Below are 18,775 nucleotides of genomic sequence, written 5' to 3'. Positions count from 1 at the left end.
AGACCAGATGTCCTTCTGGACATCCTTCTGGACAACCCAGAGCTGTGAGGATGAGGCAGCCCATCACAGCTTGCCTTGGGCCAAGCCCCTTGCATGAATTTCGTGCATTAGGCCTCTAGTATATATATATATTTATATCCTATATAATAAAACCCTAATATGCAAATCAACCAAACGGTGGAACAACTGGGTGCTATGACACGCACTGACCATCAACGCAGGAGCTGCCCCCTGGTGGTCAGTGTGCTCCCAAAGGGGGAGTGCCGCTCAGCCAGAAGCCAGCCAGAAGCTGGGCTCACTGCTGGTGAGCACAGCAGTGGTGGCAGGAGCCTCTCCCGCCTTCCTCGGCAGCACTAAGGACCCCTCGGGGGATGTCCAACTGCCGGGGAGTGGGCCTAAGCCAGCAGGAGGACATCCCACGAGGGGTCTGGGACTGCGAAAGGGCGCAGGCCGGGCTGAGGGACACCTCCCCCCCAGTGCACGAATTTGTGCACTGGGCCTCTAAAATATATATATCACATAGACAATAGTGTGGTGATGGTCAGAAGGAAAGGGAATTGGGGGCTAGGTGGAGGTGGGCAAAAGTGGGGAAAATGGGGATGGAAAGAGACTTTGCTTGGGGCGATGTGTGCACAATGCAGTGTGCAGATGATGTTTTGTTGAGATGTACGCTTGAGACCTGTATGATTTTGTGAGCCAATGTTACCTCAATAAATTTCAATAAAAAATAAAAAATTGAAAATGTATATACAAAAAAAAAAGTTTGGAGACCTTTGATTTTATAAGTGTAGGAGATGCTATTGGATGCCCCATTTATAACCTTTTGCTTTTAGCATTTCAATGCATATTGACTCAACTCTCCTTGGCAAGATTTCCATCTCTTTATCTTTGGAGCCCAATTTGCTCATGATCTTGGCAGCCCAGAAGTATAGGAAATTGCTTGCCCTTCATCCTGGTATTAGCCCTCCATCAATGACTGATGGAAGTTGGAGTGCTAATACTCCAACTCTTTCCCCTCAGGGGTTCTGACCTGTGTCTTGGGGTTGCCCATAAGAACTGAGCTCCAGTTGCCCACAGTGGTAACTCTCTTCACACACCTGACTTGAGTCCCTCCCCTACCTTTGCTCCTGGGACCGTATTCTAAATGAGCTACTGGTCTGTGATTCCATGCCTCAGGGTCAGGTTTGGGGAAATCCAAAGACAGTAAATGAATGCAAAACTCTTTGAGCTCACTCTGCCACAGTGATTAATGTAGAGAGCGTCATGCATGAAAAAGGAACATAACTTTGACTTTATGTCTGTTATTCTCAAAAGCAAGTTAAGTACCTTCAAACTACTTGACAATTTCATTTCCTTATAAAACCAATTCGGCTTTTGTTTCTTAATCAGTGCTTTTATTGGAAGGGAGGAGAGTTTTGTAAGATTTTAGAGTTACAACAGATGAGTCCAATTTTCTCAGCTTACAAATGAGGATGCTATGCCCCCAGAGACGTTTAGCAGCCTGCCAGAAGTCACTTAGCTAGAAAGTGATAACAGCCGTATCTGGACAGGCATTGCAACTCTCTGGACTCATGTTTCCAACAAAACCATTTTCCTATGTCTTGATACACAGCTGGTTAGATCAGGGGATATCAGCTGACTTTTCTTAAAGGGTCAAAATGTAAAAATTTTAGTATTTTGGGGTCTGAAGATCTCTGACATAAAAACTCCACTTGGCTATTGTACTGTGAAAGCAACTTTGGACACTAAGTCAACAAATGCGCTTGGCTGGGTTCTGCTAAAAGTTTATTTACAAAAACAAGTGGCCTATTTGTGGATCATAGTTTTCCAACCCCCTAGATGAGATTATAGAGGAGACAAAGGTCCTCTTTGTCTTTAAGTTTAGGAGAAATAATCAGGCTCTCCTTATAGCTCTTTAGTGTTTATAATTTGTTTTAAAATAGTATATAGTAACTTAAATAACTATTTGTTTCCTACCCCCCCTCCCCACATTTCTGTCTTGTTAAGCCTACACATTAGCCCTGCCAGGCTCTGGGGATATCGTGTTTTAGTCACTAGTTATAGTACAAACAGCACATGCACAGAAAAGACTTCTCCTTCCAAAAAATTGAAACGAGACTATTTTTTCATTGTGTCAATATTAATTCTCAGAATTTAGTGTTCAATATTTTTTTGCACCGTTCCCGGAGGTATTGCAATACCGGGTCGATGTGAGGAGTGGATGGAGCAAGCTCCTATTCCATCTCCCTGCTCCAAAAATCCATTTAATATATTGTCCTCAGGTAGAGGGCGAATCAGATATTAAACTGATAAGAACAGATACTACACTTGATCTTAGCCAAGAGGCTGAGAAGCGATCGATATTATTTTTTATATTAATTTCAACACAGTGGAATGAGTCTAATTTAGAACAGTAAGATTTATTTGCATTTAAATTGATGTTTTAAGCATTCCCTGTGAAGAACAAATAGCATGCATGCTTATAATTAGAAGCATTGTTTCCAGGGCAGGTTTGTTTTCCTTTGGAAGGATTTGTAAATATGGTGCAGTGAGTTTAATATTAATAATGATGACCTGATAATACCACATGTTTCTAGAGAGAGTCCTATGACTAGAGTTCCACATTTTGGGGATTCCATTCTCCTAGTGGAATAGTGGAGAAGCAAAACATATTAGCTAAGAACATGTCCATGAATATCTTTTTAAAAAATTCAAAATATTTTAGATACTTAAAAGAGTATGGAAAACCTAGGTTAATTGTTTGGCTTGAGAATGCATGTTTTGAAAAATCAAAAGGCTATTGCTGATTGCATGTATTACAAATGAATGAGCTGAAAGCATCAAGACAACCATTCTAATTCTTTCTCTAGTTCCTGCTGCTCCCGTGTGGGGTACCCGTCAACCTGGATGGACAGGTCTTCTGTGCCTTGGTTTATGGCCATGCAACAATACACCAGTTCTCCCCAGAAGCTGGAAAGTACTGAGAATTTTTCATTTCCTATGTAGACTATCTTCCCAATGGCATTAAGCAGACGCGTTTCGATCATAGTGAGATGCTGTGTTTACTGAGGTATGAATAAATAATTTCTACCATGAGAACAGAAGGAGGAGTATAGCTAAGCCAGAGAGAGGGCTTTTTTGAGGAGAAAGCAGGACTAGAAGAAAATAGGGGTGAACGTTTCGGTTTCCTACCTAGGAGAGGTGGATAAGAAAGTACCTACTTCATTGGTCACATGCAATGTAAATCCCTTCATCAGCCCGTCAGGCATCCAACACTAACTAGGTCATTTATGCTGTTCCACCCACTGTCCTGTCCTGAGGATGAAGAGGGTGGCAAGACAGTTAAGATCCCTATGTGCCTGCAGCTGACATTCCAATGGGGGAGGCATAAAAAACAAGAACCAAAAATATAATTATAGACTATTTTGAGAATGAGGAAGGGACCCAACAGGGAGTGATACTTAAATTGAGATGGTTCACCTGTGGGGACAGCCAGTGTCTAAGCCTTCTAAGCCTTTAATTAGAAACAGTCCTGGAGCTAAGGTCTGGCATACAGAGAATGAGCAGGAGATAGGTTGCATAAGTGCCTGAAACCAGGACACAGGAAGCCTCACACGGAAGAAGAAGGAGTGGGGTCCCAAGTGCAGGGGGAGGCTCCAGATGAGTTTTACTAGGAGTTATTGTGGGGAGAGGATATCTGAGAGGGCAAGAATGGAAGCAGGGCCCCGGCTGGGTGACTGGGTTGGAGTTTTGTCCCATACACCAAAAATGTGAATTCGATTCCCAGTCAGGGTGCACACCTAAGTTGCGGGTTCAATCCCCCATCAGGGCGAGTACAGGAGGCAAACAATCAATATTTTTTTCTCTCTCCCCCTTCCTCTCTCTCTTAAAGTCAATGAAAATATATCCTTGGGTTAGGATTAAAAAAAAAGAATAGAAGCAGGAAGCTGAGGCTTTTGTGGGGTCCAGGAGGGAAGTGATGTTGGCTTGGTCCAGGAGGCCAGTGTTGGAATGGAGAGAAACAGATAGATGCATTGCATAGTGGAGCTAGGACCAGCAGATCTGGTGGCTGAGGGGAGAGAGGGTGAGAGAGGAGTCAAGGATGACTCCCATGGTTGGGACATTAGTCATTGTGTCCATGGTAGTGTCATTTTGCTGAGCTGTGGGATCCTGGAGCGGGGCATGATAGATGGCGAACTTCACATTTCACTTCTCACCTGGCTGTGTAAGGCAGGGCAGATCACTAACCTCTCCGATCTTCGGCTTCCTATCTAGGAGAGGTGGATAAGAAAGTACCTACTTCATTGGTCACATGCAATGCAAATGCAATAATGCATGTACAATCCGAGGCTGGGCACATAGCACATACTCAACAAATGCTGGGTACCAAGACAGTTATGGTTCAGAAGAAGCCAAGGAGGCAAAAGGGACCAAACAGCAGAGGCCAAAATATCAGAATCAACGCAGGGAGAAGAGTGGGAGGGTGGTGCTGTTTTGACTAGCAGCCAACTCTCCATGAGAGTGGCGATGGATTTGTGAGCTAAGACCAAACAAGCGATAAATGAAAACTCTCAAGCCAAACCATTGTGTAGAATGGGATAATTGCGGTCGCTTATGGGTTTTTTTAGTTGAAGTGTTTATGAACCTTGACTCTGGTCTTATTCACAGAGTATACATTCTTTGTTTGTAAGGTGCCTCATAAGAATCCCAATTAGGTACTGACTGTATCAGATAACTCAGTGTCTGTATGGTTACCACACTGCACCCACAGAGGGACTGGCTCCTTTGTATGGAGTCTTCTGGAACATTCTCTACAAGAGAGGAGTCATGTGTGAGTAGATCTATGGGTTATATTAGAGAAGAGAAGGGAGGGTGGTCCAGGATCAGTACCAGGAGGGCATCGATGCCTTTAGCATTCTGGAAAGGTCAATTTATATTTTTTCAAAGATTAACAAAGACCCATTGTTCATATCAGTAATAGGGACAATCATTATACCCCTTTGATTCTGAAGCAGAGAAGATGGTGGTCCCTATTTTACAGATGGGAAAAATGTGGACCATGAAGATCAACCAACACGTTTTTGCTTGCAGTGACTCCAGGGGAGTCCTTGAACTAGTGCTCCCTGAATAGCTTACAGCAAACCTCTTATTAAAAAAAAAATTGGCTATGTTTGAGCTATAAAACATAAGCCTTCTATTTTCATAGCTTAGGGAAAATACCATCCACACACTGTAATACATCTTATTCTTCCGCATAGCAGAGCACTCATTGGGAGGGCTGTGTGTGCGACATTCAAAGTACAGAATTCACCATCAAAGTACAGAACTCACCTCATGGTGAGGAACATTGCTCAGAGCCAAGCCCTGGCTTCCTGCACTTGGTTTCAGGTTTTAATTATTGGTTAGTCATTAAAGGTCCCCTTTTTTTCAGTTAGTAATTAAGGGTTCTTTCTTTTATGAAAAATAATTTCCTGTAGGTTGGGAGCCAGCAGGGCTACCATGGTTGAGAAGCAAATCCTATTTCTATGTCAGATATTCTCTCTGCCTTGGCTATGCAGGATGGAACATTCCGTTTTGCCCGAAGCTCCAGACTGCAGAAACGTAAGGAGGATCCAAGAGCAGACTCTGAGATGAAGACTGTGGGCAAGTGACTTATTGAAGACTAGAGGCCCGGTGCACAAAATTGGTGCACGAGGGGAGGAAGGGGTCCCTCAGTCTGGCCTGTACCCTCTCGCAATCTGGGACCCCTTGTGGGATGTCCACCTGCTGGTTTAGGCCGGATCCTGCAGGGTCCCTCGGCCTGGCCTGTGCCCTCTCGCAATTCAGTGCACAAATCTGTGCACCTGCTTGATCACCCCTAACCATTTGCCTGCCTGCCTGATCACCCCTAACTGCTTGCCTGCCAGCCTGATCGCCCCTAACTACTCTGCCTGCCTACCTGGCCACCCGTAACCACTCGCCTGCCTGCCTGATCATCCCTAACCACCTCTGCCTCGGCCCCCGCCACCGCGGCTTCATCCGGAAGGATGTCCGGAATGACGTCCAGAAGGTCATTCAGCTCTCTGGTCTAATTAGCATATTACGCTTTTATTATTATAGATGTGCTTTCAAGGAAGCCAGTGAAGGATGGAGGGAAGCAGGATTAGACAGGGGGAGGGACAAACCAAGATGTGATTTTGGGCATATCCTTCAGGGGGCCCTGGAGGGTTAGTTACCACTCAGCATTTTCCCAGCCCAGGTAGTGTGGGCACCTGCCCGATTCCCTTCTCAGACTCTGCTCTGCGAAAAGATCACAGCTTTCTCTTCATAGAGTAATTGTCCTTAGACAAATGGGAGTCACAAAGCTAAGGAAGTTACATAGGCCCCCAAGGACCACTGGAAGTCAGTGACTGACATAGGGTTAAAAAATGCTAGTTCTCTTCTTCAGGGAGGGACCCACTTGGTAATGTGATTCATGTTCCAGAGCTTCCTAGGGGTCAGGCTGAGGCTAAACTTTTCCCATCTGTGGACCTGCTTGGGTGAGTGTTCCCAAGAGATGCCTGTGGGGATCAGGCCGAAACTAGCAGTCCAACATCCCCCGAGGGGTCCCGGATTGCGAGAGGGCACAGGCCAGGCTGAGGGACCCCACTGGTGCACGAATCCATGTACCAGGCCTCTAGTATGCTTATAAGATCTTTGGTTAATCTCTTCCCGTCCTCCCTCCTGCCCCTTTCCCTCTGAGATCATCAGTCTGTTCCATGTTTCCATACCTGTGTGTTGAGCGTCTGCCCTCTGGTGATCAGTGCACATCTTAGCTACTGGTCAGATGGTCCCTTAAGCTTATATGAATATATTTAAAATATTTTTGTTGATTTCAGAGAGAAAGAGAGAGAGATAGAAACATCAATGATGAGAACTTATCATCGATTAGCTGCCTTCTGCATGCCCTACACTGGGGATCAAGCCTGCATCGATCAGCTGCCTCCTGTACACCTCCTACTGGGGATGTGCCCACAACCAAGGTTCATGCCCTTGACCGGAATCGAACCTGGGACCTTTCAGTCCCCAGCCGACGCTCTATCCACTGAGCCAAACCGGTTAGGGCCAAGAATATATTTTTAAAGTGTCTTTTAGAGCTAAAGAATTCTCAAACAAGCAGTGGGTTAAGTATTCAGCAACATCTGAGACTTAGTTTAAAAAGCAAAACAAAGGAAGGCTATTCTTCATGAATGTTTGATATACTTTGTAATAAAAGTGGAGGGAAAACATGAAAAATTAGAATAACATACTAATTGCCCCCTTTTAACTTCTTTTTCAAAATGCTCTATGTAAATCATTATGTTTCCTTGAGGCAGGAAGGGAAGAGGGAGTTAAGAGCATGGATTTTGAAGTCTCACTGTCTTAGGTTTGTGGTCTTTCTCTGCTAAGTTCTAGCTATGTGACCTTGGGCAATTTGCTTAACTTGCACCCTTGAACATGGGGTGTTCTATGTGCCAGGAGCAGTTTGAAGGGCCCTGTGTATACCACTTAATTGACTTATCACAACCATCAATAAGGTCAGTATTGTATTCACCTATTTTAGAGATGAGACACAGAGTCACATAGCTAGCAAGTACTTGGGGTAGGATTTGAACTCAGGGAGTCTGGTCCCAAAGCCCCTAACTTTCACACCAGACCTATGGCTTTAAGGAACTACAGTGGGAAAACAGGCACATGAGAAAGAGAGAGTAAAATGCATGTCACCTCAATAGGTGTAGCATTTTTCATCACAGCTGCAGCAAGTTATTGTAAATTAATTATTTGTAGGGTCTGCTCCAAGCAAAACTTGGGCACCTAGGGTTATTTATTTGGCTCTCTCAGGTGAAAATCCAAAGTAGGAAACCTAGGGAAATGTTTCACATCTTGGGAATTTAATGAGTCTATACTAATAGTAAGGAAGAGAGTAAGAAAGAAACAAAGTGTGGCTCAGTGGTTGAGCATTGACCTATGAACCAGGAGTTCACAGTTTGATTCCTGGTCAGGGCACATGCCTGGGTTGTGGGCTTGATCCCCAATAGGGAGTGTGCAGGAGGCAACTGATCAATGATTCTCTCCCATTATTGATGTTTCTGTCTCTCTCCCTCTCCCTTCCTCTCTGAAATCAATAAAAATATATTAAAAAAAGAAAGAAACAGAGGCAGTGGAGAATATATTTCTATATTTTCATAAATTACTTTTGTGGCTTATCATGCAATAAAAATATTGCTATACATTTTTAGAACAGGAATGTTTGGTGATAAGCAGAATAAAATCCTAATAGCTTCCTTGCCTTCATTCATCCATCTATGTATCCATTCGTCCATTCTAGGGAATGAAGCCTCTGGTTGGTTCTCTCATAAGCAAGAGAATTGGAAGACATTATCTTGGTCTTAGGTCACTTAAATTTAGTCGAAAAAATTAGACGTGGTCAGAGGCCTTTAGAGAATTTGGGGTGAATAAATTATTATTGTGGGCAAATTTTAGTCTAAGCTTCTTGGTGGAAGCAATTCTCCAGAGGCAAAACCAGTTATAATCCAACCCCCCTTTGTTCAGAATCATGAGATCAAGCTTCTAGGTCAGTGATTTCAAGATTTTTTAAAATATACAATACCTGACTAATCAGGTGTTGCAGAATTTTAGTAATTGTTTATTTGTGCCATGAAATGAAAAAGGTTGAAAATCGCTGGTCTAGATTAATTCATATGCTGTATCAATGTGAGAAAACATTTTTAAAGTGCTATCAAATATCTTCCTATCTCTAGCCTTTAGAGCAACTTGTTTGTTCTTCTTGCCACATTCTCATAGTGGGTGGTGCTTTTATTTCCAGGACAGCCCTGAGCACAGTATGTTGTAATTATATACTCACATGTGTGTCTCCCTTACTGAATTTAGAAATCCCTGAGTGTAGGGACCAGATTTTTCACATTTTATAATCCAGGTCCCTCATCCAGAATCTTGCATACAGTAGAAAATTAGTAGAAGTGTCTTAAATGCCCACTAGATTCAATGGAACAAAAAGTAGTCAACTGAGCAATGTGGAAAAATTGATTGACCAGATTTTTTCTTTGTTTTCACCTGTAGCTGTAAGTCTAGGTCCAAACAAGTAGTTTCATTTGAATTAAAATTGTTTCTCCCATTTTTATATCAAAGCTTATTCCTGTAAAAATGGGCACATTCTTCTGCTACATGGGTTGAGTCAGGTGATAGTCATCTGACTGATGGTCTGTCCAGATAATTAAAACATTTTTATTTCCAGTATTCAGTGTGGCCTCCTCATGATAAAGTGCTACAATGATGTGACATTAAAAAAAGTCAGCCTCTCCTTTTAATAAGGTACAAAGGTTGTTTAAACCTCAATTTTATATGCAATATTAATGTGTTCTATTTAAATATTAATCAGACTAAAAGCCTGGAGCAATGCATGCAATCAATACTTCACAGCAGCTGAGTCATCCAGGGCTGAGGACTGGGCCCATCTCCAGCAGGTGCCCTTTCATCATGGCGGCCGCTTGCCACCTGGAGCCCTGGTGTGCACATGGCTGCTGGGCTCAAAGTCACTTTCTCCAGGCTCCATGCTGGCAGCCCTTCAGAGTGCTCCAGAGGCCTCTCCTCAAAGATAGTTATCTTTCAGGAACCCATCAAAGGAATGGAAAAGTGCAGGTCCTTAGGGGTGAGCTTTTGTTGGTGAAATTGCAACTCTGGATTATAAATAATGTTCCAAATTTTGGACTGAATCAAAGAGCATTAGACTTGGTCAGAGGCCTTTCCCATCTGGAAACTTAACTGCATTTTCACCAACCTGTCTTCTACACATTCCAGACATGAAATAACTCTTGGTTATTTGCATGTGAATTATCCACACTGAAAATCATATTTCTCCAGGCCTTTGGCTATGGGAAACTTAGTTAGTTCTATGGTCCTCTATTCCTCTCTTCAGGGACATGCATTAATGGGAATGGGGTGGTGGCATCACCTATGAGATAACTGAGAACTGGGAGTGAGAGGGTTCTGCATGCTAGAGGTCCCCATCATCAACGATAGGAGCTCATCATATGATTGAGCTCCTGATTTTATTTGCAATGAATGAATGATGGATTAATAGTCAATGCAATTTAGCAAATATTTATTGAATGCCTGTTTAGCCCTGTGCTAAATGTTAAGGGGGACACACATTTTAAAAAAGCACACACTTTCCTACAAAGAGGTCGTGATCTAGTCCTGATGCCATCATATGGAAATAGCATTGTTGACCAAATAAATGAATGAATGAATCAAGTGCCAAAATGAATGATGAGATTAATCATCAGAATCTTGGAATGTTTTCAAAGAAATCCATGTTATAAGGTGTATCCCTAGAGATTTTGATTCAGTAGGTCTGGGGTAGGGCCAGAGAAATCTATATTCTCCTTAGGCTGGGATGGGCATCCATTACTGTGGGAGGACCAAGGAGGGGGTCGATCATGGGTAACTGTAATAGCTGCTGCATAAAAACAACCATAAAATGTCAGCAGCATATCACAATAAGCATTTATATCATTTATGAGTCTACTGTTCAGCTAGGAGCAAGATGATCTAGGTTGGGCTCAGCAGGGCAGTTCTGCGGATCTTGGCTGGACTTGCTTGCTTCTAGGGCAGTGGTTCTCAACCTTCCTAATGCCGCGACCCTTTAATACAGTTCCTCATGTTGTGGTGACCCCCAACCATAAAATTATTTTTGTTGCTACTTCATAACTGTAATTTTGCTACTGTTATGAATCGTAATGTAAATATCTGATATGCAGGATGTATTTTCATTGTTACAAATTGAACATAACTAAAGCATAGTGATTAATCACAAAAACAATATGTAATTATATATGTGTTTTCCGATGGTCTTAGGCGACACCTGTGAAAGGGTCGTTGGACCCCCAAAGGGGTCTCGACCCACAGGTTGAGAACTGCTGTTCTAGGGGTTGGCTGGGGGTCAGCTGGTATTGGCAAGGCTCTTTCACCAGGCAGCTCTGCTTCTTAACGCAGTTCTGTGGGTTGACTTCGGTGGCTGTGTTATGGGCTCTGGCAGCTGGGGTAGCTCTTCTCCATGTGTCTCTCATCTTCCTCCTGGGTACAGTGGGCTAGCCTGAGCATGCTCTTCTAATGGAGATGGTAGAGGCATAGGAGGGCATATGGGAATACAAAAGGCCTCTTAAGGCCTCTGAACTGGCAATCTGACACTTCTGTGTAATTTTACTGCTTTAAACAAATCACATGGCCCCACCCAAAGTCAAGGGGTGGGAAATACACTTCGCCCTTTTAGAGAGAAGTTCTGCAAAGCCCCTCAGTAGAAGCTGAGGTCTAGGGGAGGATGAGGAGTTGGAGCCAACGCAGTCTTCCACATTTGCTGCACTCAAGAATTTGTGGAAAAATGAAGGAGGAGCACCCAAATCTGTACAGATTTCAGCACAGGATCTTGGAGCTGCTCAGAGGATGACGCACAGTTTCCAAACTGAGAGGTGGAGGTCCTAGTTCAAGAAGCGGTTCAACCTTCACGTCACCAGGGCAAAAGCCCATGTCCCACACTGTGATCACTTAAACCTCAGGAGGTGTAATTTCCTTGGCCTGGAGAAAACTTCATTTGGAAAAATTACCATTTTACAATCCTTTCACCCACTTTGAGGATTAGGCCTCCCTTATGAATATCCATGAATATCCTTTAGCTCACACCCACTTTGAGGATTAGGCCTCCCTTATGAATATCCTTTAGCTCCAAGAGCTGAGACGGAGAAGAGTAGATGAGAAATTCTACAGGGACATCCTTTCTCATTACATTCCTGGCCATGGGCAATGAATCTTCTCTCTCCCTTTATCTTCTGCTACTTGGATGTTCTTTTAAAAATAAACCTTGCAAATAAAATTTAAAAATAAATAAATAAACCTTTCTTTTTTCAAATAAGTCTTTGAGCTTTCTTTTGGTAGCCTCTGCTTTTTGGCCTTTGCTTTCCTAGCTTCACAATCTTATACTTAGTCTGGTTGAGGTGTCTTTTTCTTCTCTTTTGAGAACTTCGAGCTTACAGGGGAGGGCACTGACCAATCGCACCGCTTCTTGAGGCATGCTCCTGCTTCTCCATCAGGACAACCAGCCATTGTGCACAGTTGTAATCTCAGCTCTTTTGAGATGGAAATGAATGTTTATTGAGCATGTTATCTGGAAGACCTTATGCACATGGTATCTCAATGATACTTCACAGCAAACCTGATATTCATTTTGTCCATTTCACAAATTGAGGATATTAAAGTTCAAAGAGGTTTAATAGGTTAGTCTCAAGTTGCACAACTATGACTCAGGAAGCCAAACATCACACTCAGTTTCCATTACTGTCACACTGTCAGAACTTTATCCTTGCATGCTGGCCGACTCTGTCAGCACCTGCAACTCTCCACCTGAAGACTCTCTCTGTCTGCTGACTGCATTCGACTTGCATGGTGGGCAGGCCAGAAGAGCTGGGGAGTTAAGCCCCCCCAACCTCCCTAACTTGGGCCCTCTCCTGGGACACAGCCCTCAACCAGTGATTGACAAGAGTTGATGGATAACTTTGAGTGGCTCTGTCTACACTTTCCCAGAGTTCTGTGGTGAGAGCATGCTCCTTTGCTCTCAGTAGTAATAGGCTTTGTAACAAACCCTTTCTCAGCTGCTCTTCCTTGTGGAATAGCTTCCTTTCTCCCCAGCTGGTACTTCCTGGGATCTCCCTGCCCCCCCTGCCAATAAACTACTTGCTTTCCAATGCTTATCTCAGGTCTGCTTCTGAGAAAACTCCCACCCACAGCAAGATGACTCTCTTTGGATTTTACAGAACCACTAGCCACTTCTTCACTTTTGTAGCTTCAGCAGAGAAGGCTTTGGGCAAAGCAGAGGTGTTTGGCTCCCCTCACACCCACCCTGCGGGACCTGACCCTCAGTCACAATTCTCGTGTTCTTGGAGAAGTATCCTTCTATTCCTGAAGACCTCTGGACTTGGAGCAGTGCTGTGAACACAGGCACGTGATCATCACTGAGTGGGGCCACACGGTAAAGAGATGAAGAACTTCCCTGCCTGCCAGCCCCTCACCTGTGAGATACGTCCCACACCAGTGTCCTTACTGACCGCTGGCTTCTCTGGAGAACACCTGAGTCTGGCTTCTCTCTCTTCCTCTGGGGCGTGCACATAGCAGGTTCAATACACAGTGATCAGATTGTGTTAGTGTGTATATCCAGACCATTCGCACAGAGAGGATGGGGTAAAGGAACTCTGATTTAGACTTGGTCTAAAATAGTGTCTTGGCCAATACTTGTTTCATGTTATTACTATCGGGATGGAAAAAGGAGAGTATTAATTATTTGGGATAGTGAGCATTTATCAGTGGGACTGGATCCCTCAGATTAAATCCAATCATAGAACAATAGAGTAATACTTCAAGCAGCTATTATTATCTTTTACTTCTAACTCTCAACAGATTTAATGTAGATTTGTTGAATTAAATTAACACTAACAACTCACATTTATATATTGATTTGCAGCTTTCAAAGAATTTTAATTCTCAGTTTAAATAGAGAGAACACCAGGCTACCAGTATACTCTGACTCATCTCTTCTTTTTAAAAAAAATATATTTTTATTGATTTCAGAGAGGAGGGGAGAGGGAGAGACAGATGGAAACATCAATGATAAGAGACAATCATTGATCGGCTGCCTGCTGCAGGGCCCCTACTGGGGACTGAGCCTGCAACCCTGGCATGTGCCCTTGACCAGAATCGAACCCGGCACCCTTCAGTCCCCAGGCTGATGCTCTATCCACTGAGCCAAACCTGCTAGGGCATCTTCTCTTTTAATATATGGAAAAAAAAACAAGCTTTGAAAACATTTCTTGTTTTGGAAACAGTGTGTCTAGTTTGATTATGAAGAAATTTTTGTCTAAAAACCTTTGCTAGAGTTTTTACTTCTCACTGAAAATAATCTGTAGGAAGAAGGAATTTCCCCAACACAGCCCATTTCTGTTTATTTTAACCTTTAATAAATTTCCAAGTCATCTTCTCTGAGGCAAATGTTGCCAGCACCCAGTCCATTTAGCTTTGGCCTATCACCCTTGTGAGTTCTGGCTGCCTGCACCTGCATCTTTGACAAGGGCTGTGGGAAGGTAGGATGTGCTGGGATTTTAACATTTCCTGGGACCAGCCCTCAACAAATGATTGACAGAAGTTGCTGTAAAAATACTCCCACTTCCTTGGGTATCCCATCCTGGGTGGGATAACTGGCACTTATTCTACACTGTCCCTGACTTCCCAGTGGGATGAAGTTCCAGCCGCTCCCTTGTTTGATAATGTACCATTTATTAGCTGCTTCCCTTCCATATCTCATCACTCCCTCTATTCTTGCTTCCTGGGATCACCTCTCAAATAAACTTCTTGCACTCAAACCCTTGTCTTGTCTCAGGTCTGCTTGTGAAGGAACTCAAACACAGACCTCCCCAAAGTACATTTCACTAGGAGGGCACTAGGCTAGCCTATCACATCCAAACCATTAAGTCACCTAACAAGGTGTGAAGCTGTCTGTTAATCCTTTGCTCAAACAATTTTTGAGCTTATCACCGTCCACTGATTTCATTGTTCTCCTGGGCAGGTCTACTCTACTTGCCATCCTCATTTTGTTAATTATAGTGTAAAATTTTCAATTAAAAATAAAGAAGATAAATTTGGTTAGTAGCTTTAAAGCTGTCAGTCTCTACACAGAGTAAGAGAGACACAGAGACTGTACAAATCAGTTCAGGCTCAGGTTCTCTGCTGAGGAATTAAGAATGAGGTATTTGATGTTCAGTTTTCTCACTTATACCAAAGACAGAGAAAACAGTTTTAATCCTCACCCAAGGATTTTAGAGAGAGAAAAGGGGAGAGAAAGGAAGAGAGAGAGAGAAACATCGATCAGTATGCACCCTAAACAGAGACTGAACCCACAACCTAGGTATGTGCCCTGAACTAGGAATCAAATCCAAAACCATTCGAATCCAAAACCAACCGAGACACACCAGCCAGGGTGAGAGAATATTATATTACAAAATTTGTAATCAGCTATGTAATTAGACATAATTTTTGTAAGGTTCCAAGTATTTAATAAATGTTGAAGACTAGGACCTTCCTCTGGATTGAAGTTTCTGCTCAATTCTTAGATGTCATCTACTCTAAGATTAGTGTAGACATTGTCATCTCCTCAACAACACATAACTGCCAACTGGCCATCAATATTCCTCTTTTTTTTTGTTAATCCTCATTCCAAGATATTTTTTCCATTGATTTTTAGAGAGAGTGGAAGGGGGGGGGGAGAGAGAGAGAGAGAGAGAGAGAGAGAGAGAGAGAGAGAGAAATATTGATGTGAGAGAGACACATCTATTGGCCACCTCATGCATGAGCCCGGACCAGGCGGGGATCAAACCTGTAACCTAGGCACATGCCCTTGACCCAGAATCAAACCTGAGACCCCTCAGTGCTCCAGCTAACACTCCAACCATTGAGAACACTGGCCAGGGCAACACTCCTCTTGAACATTTTCAGATATGGAGAACTCATTACTTAATGGGACAGCTAATTCCTTTTATTTATCAACCTTAATCATTAGACAGTTCCTCCTTTAACTGAACCAAAATCTTTCTCCTGCAGTTGTCATCCATTGGTGGGAATTTTCTTGGGAGAAATTACTGAATTAGTGGAACGCCTCATCCCACATAGAGCATTGGAGAATAGGAACTATTTGAAAACATATTTAATGTACCTCTTAGGTTGTCAACCCCCTCCCCCATCCCCCAATCTTTCAGCTTTCCTTAGCAGGCTATAGTTCAGAGCCCCTCTGGTACCTTGTCTATCTGTCACTCTTCCTCTTGGAATGAGGCACCCATTAGAACCAATTTAGTTGTCCAACAATTGGGGATTGGAAAATTTAAATAAAATGCAGCATGAGTAAAACTGTATAGCCCTATAATCATGTTTTGAAGAGTATTTAATGATATAAAAGTGTTCATAATGTATCGGGTGGAAGGGGGCATACTGTATATGCCCCAAGAGCCCAGTTTCATTAAAAATACACACACAGAAATGAACATGACACTCATAGAACCCATAGAGTCTTTCAGGTATATTCTGATATCACAGAGTTGAGAGGAGCTAGTACCTTTCAATTTGGATGCTTTACTTTCCCATTTCAGCTTACGGGTTTTGGCAGAATCTCAAGGTTAATTAGCTTTGTATCTGCAGTTCATCAGAACCCCTGGGAATTTTTTCCCCCTCTTGAGTTATTATCTCTTTTAATCTGACAATTGGTATTGGGATCAGCCCTTCACAGAAACAACGGGGCTGGGCAGAGAGCATGGAAGGAGGCCCAGGTCAGTCTCTGTGTAAGTGGCTTTGGTGGGGACTGGACTGGCAGGAGTGAGAGGTCTTCCAGCCTGACCGGCAGACACCCTACCTTGAAGTCCTGCAAGCTGCAAGATGGAGCAACACTGGTCTGCGAAAGTGAGCAGAGCCCTGTTTGGCGGCTCTGCGAGGTGCTGGGTCCTGGAGATGGCAGGAAGCCTGTGCAGCCACAGCTCAGGTCTGGGGAGAATACTAATGCCTCTGTGTGCACCTCCACAGGCTACCATCCCCGCCAGTTCTGTGTAAGAAAAGCCTGTGGGCATCAAAGCGCTGGAGAAAACGCAACACAAGCATTTCTGAATCTCCCTTTTGGAGAACTCTCCAGAGCCCTGCAGCTATTGGGGAGACAGAGAAAGGGATGGCATGAGAGGAGGCAAACAAGGCTCTATGTGGGGCAGTCCCTTTAAGGAGGCAAAAGGGACAGCCAGGCAGACAGCTCCACAGGTGTCTGCAGGAGGGGAGAAAGGACACAGGAAGGCGAGGAGAAATGTTTCCTTAGACTCTGCAGATGGACCACTGAGGCGGAACCTGCAACTCATAAGTGGTTCTTTATTGTCTTGTCTACAGGAGTGGAGTCTCATCTCTTGGAACAGAGCTTCGGATTAATTTTTGTCATGTCTCTCTGGGCCCACTTTGTCTGGACGGTGCCAATGATTCATTTAATTTTCTTTTTAATTATTAAAAAGATGCTCAACCCTATGTATACTCTTGTAGATTTATAAGACTCCTGCAGTAAAGAGAAACCCGGCCCATGGGTGCTCTGTTTCCTAATGCTCAATGCACTGAACACGTGGAAAATCTCTGTTCTCTTTTGCATTGTCGATACACACTTTCTAGGGCAGTGATGGCGAATCTTTTGAGCTCGGCGTGTCAGCATTTTGAAAAACCCTAACTTAACTCTGGTGCCGTGTCACATATAGAAATTTTTTGATATTTGCAACCATAGTAAAACAAAGACTTATATTTTTGATATTTATTTTATATATTTTAATGCCATTTAACAAAGAAAAATCAACCAAAAAAATGAGTTTGCCTGTCACCTCTGACACGTGTGTCATAGGTTCGCCATCAATGCTCTAGGGTGAATGACCCAGGATGTTGATCCCAAACACTTCTTTTATCTATTGAAGTTCACGTTCTCTTCAGTATGACCTCTTCAGCTACTAAAATGACATTCTGAATACTTAGTTCTGCAGCTTATAGAAGTATTGCTTAGTAATAGTTTAGATAATTGTAAGTGAACACCACCAATGCTCGAATAGAGGCTCTCCTGTGGTTAAAATAAAGGGATCACTTATCTTTAAAGGGTTTGTAGGTTTCATCAGGGAAGCAGAGTGACTTGCTGGGTCAAAGTCAGAGCATGTGGTTCTAGCCCAACAGCATTTCCCATGTCTTTCTGTTAATATTTCTTACCTGTCAAGGGAAACTAAATGCTCTACACAGTGTTGTGGGGGCAAGTCCGTGTGCAGGGCTCATAAACACAGAAATAATAAAAAAGATGATGTTCTTGCTTTCATACAGCTATGGTTGCAATGTGAGTTGCTGCACTTTTGGGCATTTTGCCATCAGTTTCATCCAGCAAAAACCCAACAGGCTCATTTCCACCCTTCAATTCAATACTAGTATCCTCAGCTAGAGTTGATTTTAAACCTCCCTCGTATTTGCCCCTCCCTGTACCTTTCAGACCTCAAGTTTCCTGCTTTTCTTCTTAGAAAGCCACCAGTTTTTTTTCTGCTGCTAGGCTCCATACCCTGTCTGTTTGTCTTTGGCCTGAGCTGTGGGCTCTAACAAGATGGGCAGTTTTAGTGTGCATGCCTGTGCATGCATGGACGTGTTCACATGTGTGTGTTCCATGTGCATGCATGTATGTGTAAATGTGCATGTGTATGTTCCTAATAACAAGGAACAATAGAACACCTAAGGTGCACATGTTTCCCCACACAGGTCAGCTTGTACTTACATAGTTCGAGGCCAGGTCTGGGTGGAGATAGTCAATCCCTGTGAAAAGATAATAGCACAGGAGCGAAAGGTTAATACCTGCCACTGTCCTCGGGGAAGCTGCTCTAGAAAGATCTTATGTGCTGCACCCAGGATACACTGTGCCTGAGGCCCCAGCATTGTGTTTCGCTTCCTGAGTGAGGGTGGGTGGGTTGCACCGCCCAAGTGAAGAGACAGCTGCCACCAGATGCATTGGAGGAGGGAAGCCAATTAGAGCTTGGAGCCTCAGGATAACACTTTTGCCATAAATGTCAGCACAAAGGGGCTTAGTGTGTATAAGATTGATGGCTCATCAGGGCAGTGATGCAAGAGAGATTTGTGGAAATCCTGACATTTCTAAAGCATCAACAGGCATTTCTTTTGAAATAAA

At 43.4% G+C, this 18,775-nt stretch overlaps 1 protein-coding gene across 1 annotated transcript in view; it reads right to left on the bottom strand.

The window, feature by feature from the left end:
- PCSK2 (proprotein convertase subtilisin/kexin type 2) overlaps window positions 1–18,775 on the bottom strand; it is a 271,929-nt gene that overhangs the window by 104,002 nt on the left and 149,152 nt on the right. Inside the window, exon 5 of the mRNA XM_005860583.2 lies at window positions 18,368–18,405. Coding sequence (XP_005860645.1) covers window positions 18,368–18,405 — 38 coding nt within the window. The remainder of the gene's footprint in view (window positions 1–18,367; window positions 18,406–18,775) is intronic.

Source organism: Myotis brandtii, unplaced genomic scaffold, assembly GCF_000412655.1.
Source record: "Myotis brandtii unplaced genomic scaffold, ASM41265v1 scaffold137, whole genome shotgun sequence".
Classification (NCBI taxonomy): Eukaryota; Metazoa; Chordata; class Mammalia; order Chiroptera; family Vespertilionidae; genus Myotis; species Myotis brandtii.
This window is presented reverse-complemented; position numbering and strand designations above follow the sequence as displayed.